The 9,674-nt window shown below is 45.0% G+C and overlaps 1 protein-coding gene across 1 annotated transcript in view; it reads right to left on the bottom strand.

Annotated features, from left to right (window-relative positions):
• Nucleotides 1-7,596, bottom strand: part of LOC144508553 (protein-tyrosine kinase 6-like) — a 42,607-nt gene extending 35,011 nt beyond the window's left edge. The window contains exon 1 of the mRNA XM_078236598.1: nt 7,167-7,596. Coding sequence (XP_078092724.1) covers nt 7,167-7,495 — 329 coding nt within the window. The 5' untranslated portion in view covers nt 7,496-7,596. The remainder of the gene's footprint in view (nt 1-7,166) is intronic.
• Nucleotides 7,597-9,674: the final 2,078 nt, after the last annotated feature.

Raw genomic sequence — 9,674 nt, forward strand, 5'->3', positions numbered from 1 at the left:
GGGATTGGTCCATAACTCTGTCCAGGTTGGGCTTCAACTGGGGCAAGTTGCACTCTGAGAGCAGCTGACACTGGTTTCTTTCCCACCCCAGGGGGTGGAGGGAGGTTACAGGCATTATCTTGTGGCTCTGTTATATTAAATTTTGTTCAGTAATTTGGTACTTTGAACTAATATCATAAAACAGAGTTGAGTTATGTACCCTGCACAGTGAGGAAACACCAATCTAACTTGTCAGTGAAGCTCAGTTGGCTTATGATTGAAACCCTTGCTAAGATTATAACATTGAATCGCATTTAGAGTCATACAGTGCAAAAGAGGCCCTTTAGCCCATTCAGCCTGCACCGACATGTGAGAAACATTTCACCTAATCCCATTTACCAGCATTTGGCCCATAGCCTTGAATGTTATGACAAGCCAAGTGTTAATCCAAGGTACCTTTTAAAGGATGTGAGGCAACCCGCCTCCACCACCGTCCCAGACAGCGCATTGCAGACTGTCACCACCCTCTGGGTAAAAACATTTTTTCTCACATCCTCCCTGAACATCCTGTCCCTCATTTTGAACCTATGTTCCCTCGTGACTGACCCTTCAACTAAAGGGAACAACTGCTCCTTATCCATCCTGTCCATGCCCCTCATAATCTTGTACACCTCGATCAGGTCACCCCTCAGTTTTCTCTGCTCCAACAAAAACAACCCAAGCCTATCCAAACTCTCTTCATAACTTAAATGTTCCATCCCAGGCAGCATCCTGGTGAATCTCCTCTGCACCCCCTCCAGTGCAATCACATCCTTCCTATAATGTGGTGACCAGAAGTGCACACAGTACTCTAGCTGTAGCCTCACCAAAGTTCTACACAACTCCAACATGACTGCCCTGCTTTTGTAATCTGTGCCTCAATTGATAAAGGCAAGTATCCTATATGCCTTTGTCACTGCCCTATAAACATGCCCTTCAGCCTTCAGAGATCTATGGACAAGCAGTCTAAGGTCCCTTTTGTTCCACAGAACTTCCAAGTGACATCCTGTTCACGGATTACTTCCTTGTCAAATTACTACTTCCAAACCTCACACTTTTCAGGGTTAAGTTCCATCTGCCCATTTGACCATTCCCTCTATAATCTTCTTGTAGCCCAAGACTTGCTGTTAACCACCCAGCCAATCTTTGTGGCATCCACAAACTTACTAAACCACTTAGTCATCTACGCTGTTTATATAAATAACGAATAATAGGGGACCCAGCATAGATCCCTGGGGTATGCCACTGGACACTGACTTCCAGTCACCAAAGTAGCCTTCTGCCATCATCCTCTGTCTCTTACAACTGGGCCAATTTTGAATCCACTTTGTATCTTCTGTTAAATATTTTCAGTCGATTTACACTGTGCACTTTCTCCATAGATCTCCTATTTCTGTTTCATTGCATCAAATAGTTGGAATTTGAGTTGAACCTGACCCTAATTTATTATTGTAAAACAGGAATTGTATTTTTTTGATTTGATATAATTTATTGTCACATGTATTAGCATACAGTGAAAAGAATTGCTTCTTGCGCACTATACAGACAAAGCATTCCGCTCATAGAGAAGGAAACAAGAGAGTGCAGAATGTAGTGTTACAGTCATAGCTAGGGTACAGAGAAAGATCAACTTAGTGCGAGGTAGGTCCATTCAAAAGTCTGATGGCAGCAGGGAAGAAGCTGTTCTTGAGTCGATTGGTATGTGACCTCAGACTTTTGCATCGTTTTCCCGATGGAAGAAGTTGGAAGAGAGAATGTTCGGGGTGCGTGGGGTCCTTAATTATGCGGGCTTTTCGAACCCAAATGTGAGAGAAAATACCAGGGAATTGAGGAAGTATGGTATCCTGAACTCCTTATATGAAAATGACCCAACGGAAATCAAAAAGTAGCCCTGAAACATAGAAAGTAGCCCTTCAGAAAATCTCTAGAGCTCTTGCAAAGAAGGTTTGATCTTTGGACTGATTGATATCCTGCTACAAATGAATGGGAGCAAAATTCAACAGTCCCTGAAAATAGGAACATTGCTTCTGATGCAGGCAGCACACTAAATAGAGTCATAGAATCCTACAGTGCAGAAGGAGGCCATTCAGTCCATCGAGTCTGCACTGACCACAATACCACTCAGGCCCTATCCCCGTAACCCCACATATTTACCTTACCCAGGCTAGTCCCCCGACACGAAGAGACAATTTAGCATGGCCAATCCACCTAACCCGCACATCTTTGGACTGTGGGAGGAAACCGGAGCACCCAGAGGAAACCAATATAGACACGGGGACAATGTGCAAGCCCACACAGACAGTGACCCAAGCCGGGAACTGGACCCGGGTCCTGGCACTGTTAGGCAGCAGTGCTAACCACTGTGCCACCATGCTGCCCCTAAATTTGTGCTGCTTGCTAATTTACACAATTGCAGAGTGCAGCCAGCATTAACCATGCTGATAAAGGGCTGCACACCTTAGCAGAAAACCCACAATTGCTAGAGGCTAGCCGCAGTTCAAGCTAATCTGCACCTCTTGAAAGGTAGGGCTACTGTGGCTGCAGCAGGTGCTGGAAGTCATTCCACTGCTGATTCTGACCTGGGAAAGATACACATATGGCACAATGTGGGAAAGAGACTGAGCTCCAAGGTTTTCTGATGCTACACAGGAGACCTTTCTCTATCCACAGGTGGATAGGAGACCTTTCAGACAAACTCTCAGGAGGTAAAGCGAGCCATCAAGGTCATTCACAAGAGCTAAGCTCTCAGGATCTGGATGCAATGCCACAAAAAGTTCAATGACCTTACCAGAGTGGTGAAGGTCAGTGAACATATCTTCAAATTGCCAACTGCACCAGATCCTGCTCAACACAAAGCAAAACTCCATCATCATTCACCCGTCCACAATCTCTATTAATTAGGGCTAACATTCATAGCTTTTCTTCAGCCTCAGATACTTAGAACATAGAACATGGAACAGTACAGCACAGAACAGGCCCTTTGGCCCACGATGTTGTGCCGAGCTTTATCTGAAACCAAGATCAAGCTATCCCACTCCCTATCATCCTGGTGTGCTCCATGTGCCTATCCAATAACCGCTTAAATGTTCCTAAAGTGTCCGACTCCACTATCACTGGAGGCAGTCCATTCCACACCCCAACCACTCTCTGCGTAAAGAACCTACCTCTGATATCCTTCCTGTATCTCCCACCACGAACCCTATAGTTATGCCCCCTTGTAATAGCTCCATCCACCCGAGGAAATAGTCTTTGAACGTTCACTCTATCTATCCCCTTCATCATTTTATAAACCTCTATTAAGTCTCCCCTCAGCCTCCTCCGCTCCAGAGAGAACAGCCCTAGCTCCCGCAACCTTTCCTCATAAGACCCACCCTCCAAACCAGGCAGCATCCTAGTGAATCTCCTCTGCACTCTTTCCAGCGCTTCCACATCCTTTTTATAGTGAGGTGACCAGAACTGCACACAATATTCCAAATGTGGTCTCACCAAGGTCCTGTACAGTTGCAGCATAACCCCACGGCTCTTAAACTCCAACCCCCTGTTAATAAAAGCTAACACACTATAGGCCTTCTTCACAGCTCTATCCACTTGAGTGGCAACCTTTAGAGATCTGTGGATATGAACCCCAAGATCTCTCTGTTCCTCCACCCTACCTTCAGAACCCTACCTTTGACCCTGTAATCCACATTTAAATTAGTCCTACCAAAATGAATCACCTCACATTTATCAGGGTTAAACTCCATTTGCCATTTTTCAGCCCAGCTTTACATCCTATCTATGTCTCTTTGCAGCCTACAACATCCCTCCACCTCATCCACTACTCCACCAATCTTGGTGTCATCAGCAAATTTACTGATCCACCCTTCAGCCCCCTCCTCTAAGTCATTAATAAAAATCACAAAGAGCAGAGGACCAAGCACTGATCCCTGCGGCACTCCGCTAACAACCTGCCTCCAATCCAAAAATTTTCCATCCACCACCACCCTCTGTCTTCGATCAGACAGCCAGTTACCTATCCAATCGGCCAACTTTCCCTCTATCCCACACCTCCTCACTTTCATCATAAGCCGACCATGGGGGACCTTATCAAACGCCTTACTAAAATCCATGTATATGACATCAACTGCCCTACCTTCATCAACACACTTAGTTACCTCCTCAAAAAATTCTATCAAATTTGTGAGGCACGACTTGCCCTTCACGAATCCGTGCTGACTATCCCGGATTAATCCGCATCTTTCTAAATGGTCGTAAATCCCATCTCTAAGGACCTTTTCCATCAATTTACCAACCACCGAAGTAAGACTAACCGGTCTATAATTACCAGGGTCATTTCTATTCCCTTTCTTAAACAGAGGAACAACATTCGCCATTCTCCAGTCTTCTGGTACCATCCCCGTGGACAGCGAGGACCCAAAGATCAAAGCCAAAGGCTCTGCAATCTCATCCCTTGCCTCCCAAAGAATCCTAGGATACATTTCATCAGGCCCAGGGGACTTATCGACCTTCAGTTTATTCAAAACTTCCAGGACATCCTCCCTCCGAACATCTATTTCCTCCAGCCTATTAGCCTGTAACACCTTCTCTTCCTCAAAAACATGGCCCCTCTCCTTGGTGAACACTGAAGAAAAGTATTCATTCATCACCTCGCCTATCTCTACTGACTCCATACACAAGTTCCCACTACTGTCCTTGACCGGCCCTAACCTCACCCTGGACATTCTTTTATTCCTCACATAAGAGTAAAAAGCCTTGGGGTTTTCCTTGATCCGACCCGCCAAGGACTTCTCGTGTCCCCTCCTAGCTCTCCTGAGCCCCTTTTTCAGCTCATTCCTTGCTAACTTGTAACCCTCAATCGAGCCATCTGAACCTTGTTTCCTCATCCCTACATAAGCTTCCCTCTTCCTTTTCACAAGACATTCCACCTCTTTTGTGAACCATGGTTCCCTCACTCGGCCACTTCCTCCCTGCCTGACAGGGACATACCTATCAAGGACACCCAGTATTTGTTCCTTGAAAAAGTTCCACTTTTCATTAGTTCCTTTCTCTGATAGTTTCTGTTCCCAACGTATGCCCCCTAATTCTTGCCTAATCGCATCATAATTACCTCTCCCCCAATTGTAAACCTTGCCCTGCCGTACGGCCCTATCCCTCTCCATGGCAATAACAAAAGACACCGAATTGTGGTCACTATCTCCAAAACTTATCACTAATAGGAACCTCACGTCCATATCTCATAATGGAAACATATCCAGCTATTCCACCATGACATTCAAATCAGTCAAGCAGATTGCATGACACTCCCTGAGACCCTTCTCTCTTTCTCAAGACAGGATGGTACATAATTGGAGGCAGCAGGTTTTAACAATTATTTCATGGAATGTGTGTGTCACTGGCAAAGCCAGAATTTGTTGCCCATCCCTAATTGCTCTTAAATAGGTGGTGGTAAGCTGCATCTCGAACTGCTGCAGTCCATCTGTAGGTACAGCCAGAGTGCTGTGGGGGAAAACTGGATTTGGATTTCCTAACTGCTATGGAGGAGATGGTGTGTTCCACCATTAGGAGTGGTGTCACTACGGAAGCTGCAGCCAGCTGTAGGGTCAAAGCGATGGAAGATGATGGTGTCTTCGTATCTAATCCTGCTTCTCACATCTCACTTCCTCTTCATTCCACAATCTTGCCTGATCAAGCAGCTTTCTTTGTCCTAGATGGTGTCGAACTGAGTATTGCTGGAGCGGCACTCATCCAGGAGAATATTCCATCACACTCTACCTGTCCTTCAGGGATTATTGGTTATGCATTCCAAGATTCCTCTGGCCCTCCACACTTTCAGTATCCTCCCATTTATTATGTATTTTCTTGCCTTGTCTTCCCTTCTCACACTTCCTAGGATTAAATTCCATTTGGCATTTTTGTGGTCCACCTGATCAGTGCATGATACCTTCCATGATGCATGGAAGTGGTTAGCCCCGCTGCCTCACAGCGCCAGGGACCCGGGTTCGATTCCGGCTTGGGTCACTGTCTGGGTGGAGTTTGCACGTTCTTCCTGTGTCAAAATCCTGGGAATCCCTCCCCAACAGCATTGTGGGTGTACCTATATCTCAGGGACTGCAGCCGTTCAAGAAGGTAGTTCACCACCACCTTTTCGATGGCAATTAGGGACGAGTGATAAGTGCTGTACTGGCCCAGTCAGCAACACCCACATCCCATAACTCAATGAAAACAAGCTACATGTCCTCTTGTTCTCTTTCATGGGGATAATGAACTATGATGTGGAGATGCCGGCGTTGGACGGGCATTCGGCCTCTGATATTCGGGTAAGCGTTCTCCAAGGCGGCCTTCGCGACACACGACAGCGCAGAGTCGCTGAGCAGAAACTGATAGCCAAGTTCCGCACACACAAGGACAGCCTCAACCGGGATATTGGGTTTATGTCACACTATTTGTAACTCCCTCAGTTGCGTGGACCTGCAGAGTTTCACTGGCTGTCTTGTCTGGAGACAATACACATCTTTTTAGCCTGTCTTGATGCTCTCTCCACTCCCATTGTTTTGTTTCTTAAAGACTGGATTAGTTGTAAGTATTCGCATTCCAACCATTATTCATGTAAATTGAGTCTGTGTCTTTATAAGTTCTGTTTGTGAACAGAATTCCCACTCACCTGAAGAAGGGGCTCAGAGCCTCGAAAGCTTGTGTGGCTTTTGCTACCAAATAAACCTGTTGGACTTTAACCTGGTGTTGTTAAACTTCTTACTGTGGATAATGAACTAGTCATGATGTGGAGATGCCGGCGTTGGACTGGGGTAAACACAGTAAGAAGTCTCACAACACCAGCTGTTGGACTTTAACCTGGTGTTGTGAGACTTCTTACGATAATGAACTAGACAGAAACAGCCACAAACATCAAAAATGAAAGCAAAATGCTGGAAATCTGAAATAAAACATAAACTGCTGGGAAAAAACTCAGCAGGTCTGGCAGCATCTGTGGAGATAGAAACAGCTAACGCATTAAACGTTTTGAGGAAGGCAACATTTTCTGGTTTTTTTGCTTTTATAGCAGCATTCTCTGTTGTTATTTAAGCTACAAACATCACTTTTGTAATGTTTACAAGTTAAATCCTATGAAAAATATCTGAAATCATACTTACAGTTCTGTGGCTAAACTCTCTTTTTTCGCAACATAATTATATGGAATGTATCCCATGCACTCCCCATTGGCACAGTTGAGTTTCCTCGCGAACCACCAAGTTCCAGAAGAATGAAGATCATCGTTCAGGATTTCGAATTCATCCCCAACTCGGATAGACAGCTCCTCGCTAGCCCGGGCGCAGAAATCGTACAGCGCCGTGTACACTGTGGGCCGGCTCTCCTGGGGTTCAGCCACCGGGGAAGTTCGGGGACGGGGTGAATCTTTCAGTCTCTCCCTCTCAGAGTTCCTCCTCAAACAGGGACAAAGCCTGAAGATGGTTCCGGCCATAAGGACTCAGCCTGGAGGTGATAATCAGAGCCTTCACTTCACTCCACTCCACTCCAATCCTCGCTGACTTGTCACATTCCCAAACGAATTAAACTTCAGCGCTTTTCCATCTTTACTTCCTTCTTACTTTCATTGATGTAAGCAGCCGGTTTTGTTAAAAATAAGACTGTGTCGGTTAAACCACGCCTCGCTGTTGAGCGACCAGCTCATGTCCAGTCTTTGTGGCAATACGGAAACCACCCCGGCACTTTATTGCTAACGGTTGGAGTCCAAATCCAATTAGTGCAAAGGCAAAATAGAATGAAGAAGATGAGATTGTATACTTGTGTATTCACTCATCCGAATGAACTTTGCTGTGAAGTCAGACCAGGTAAGGATGGTAGATTTCCTTCCCCTAAAGTGAACCAGATTTGTTTTAATACCCACCATTAGACTTTTAATTCTAGAACATTATTAAGTTCAAATTTCACCATTAGCTCTGGTGGGATTTGAACCCGGGTCCCTCAGCATTACCCTGGGCACTCAGGATTACTGTTCCAGTGACAATACCAGCACCACTCCTGTACATTGGTACCTTTTTGATTTGATTTGATTTGTTGTCACATGTATTAGCATACAATGAAAAGTTATATTTCTTGCATGCTATACAGACAGCATACCATTCATAGAGTAGGAAAGAAGAGGGTGCAGAATGTAGTGTTACAGTCATAGCAGAGAAAGATCAACTTAGTGCAAGGTAGGTCCATTCAAAAGTTTGATGGCAGCAGGGAAGAAGCTGTTTTTGAGTCAGTTGGTATAGGAGCTTAGGCTTTTGTATCTTTTTCTTGATGGAAGAAGGTGGAAGAGAGAATATTTGGGGTGCGTGGGGTCCATGATTACGTGGGTTGCTTTTCCAAGGCAGCAAGAAATGTAGACCTAGTCAATTGATGGGAGGTTGGTTTGTATGATGGCCTGGGCTTCGTTCACAACCCTTTGTAGTTTCTTGCGATCTTGGACAGAGTAGGAGCCATACCAAGCTGTGATTAATCCAGAAAGGGTGCTTTCTATGGTGCATCTGTAAAAGTTGGTGGGAGTCATAGTGGACATGCCGAATTTCCTTAGCCTCATGAGAAAGTAGAAATGTTTAGCAATTCCATTAAACATTTCTGCATCCACTCGCTACAAGGGGTTGGTTGATTGGCTCAGGAAAGAAAATGCACCTCAACACTCTGACCTCTGGCCCCCGCCAATCTTCCCTACCATTTGGCAGCTTGTCCGCTTTCACTCCCAATAATATCATTCCAGATGGTGTCTTTCTGATTCCAGTCAGTTCTGGTCATTGGAAACACATCCGCTCCTCTTGACGCACAAGCTGCTGGGCTCAAGTCTTATAACAAAGACAGAACCATAACAATCCAGTGCAGAGTGGGGGGAATGCTACACCATCACAGGTGCGGTTTTTTAAAGCCGGGCATCATCTGTCTGCTCTGGTGGATGTGTATGTCACTATTTTAAAAAAAGGGCACTATCTGCAATTTCCTGGCCAGTATTTTATCAAACAGCATCATAAAAAAAGAGGTCATCTGGTCATTATCACTTTGCTGTTCGCCAGAGTTTGCTGTGCACAATCGTTAATCTGATGTGGATGGAGAGAGTTAGCACACTTTCCACTTTTGTGTGCTAGCTTGCCTCATATTTTCAGCCTACATTGCTGGCAAGTAGCAATGTAAAAAAGAAATGTGCAAATCTCTCTCTGTCAGTACATAGCCTCTCCATTGGCAAGTCCACCGGCATGTGGACATGTTCTGGCACTCATGAACCAACCTAAGGGCAAATAGTTCCAATGCCATGTAGAAACCTTGGGAAAGTTGAAGGTGAATGGAGTAAACCCTGACAAAAAAAATCTGTTTGTTGTTTTCCTTGTTCTGAATGTCTAATTCTACGATCATATGTTTTAGGAGCATTACTTCTAGTTTGTAAATTGAAAGTTTTAACTGCAGGATAAATGAAATTTCTTGGTTTGAGAGGCTGGCAGACAAACCGAGGGCGATTACAAATCAAAGGGTGGCTATCTTGACTTACTACGGTCATAATGGGACTCTTGGAAGTGAAACAGTAGACAACCTTTCAAGGTTTCTTGATGGAGGCAGGCTGTCTACAGCTGTCCCAATAAGAAGATTAAATTATTCCAGTGGTTTCC

Source organism: Mustelus asterias, chromosome 20 (assembly GCF_964213995.1).
Source record: "Mustelus asterias chromosome 20, sMusAst1.hap1.1, whole genome shotgun sequence".
Lineage (NCBI taxonomy): Eukaryota > Metazoa > Chordata > Chondrichthyes > Carcharhiniformes > Triakidae > Mustelus > Mustelus asterias.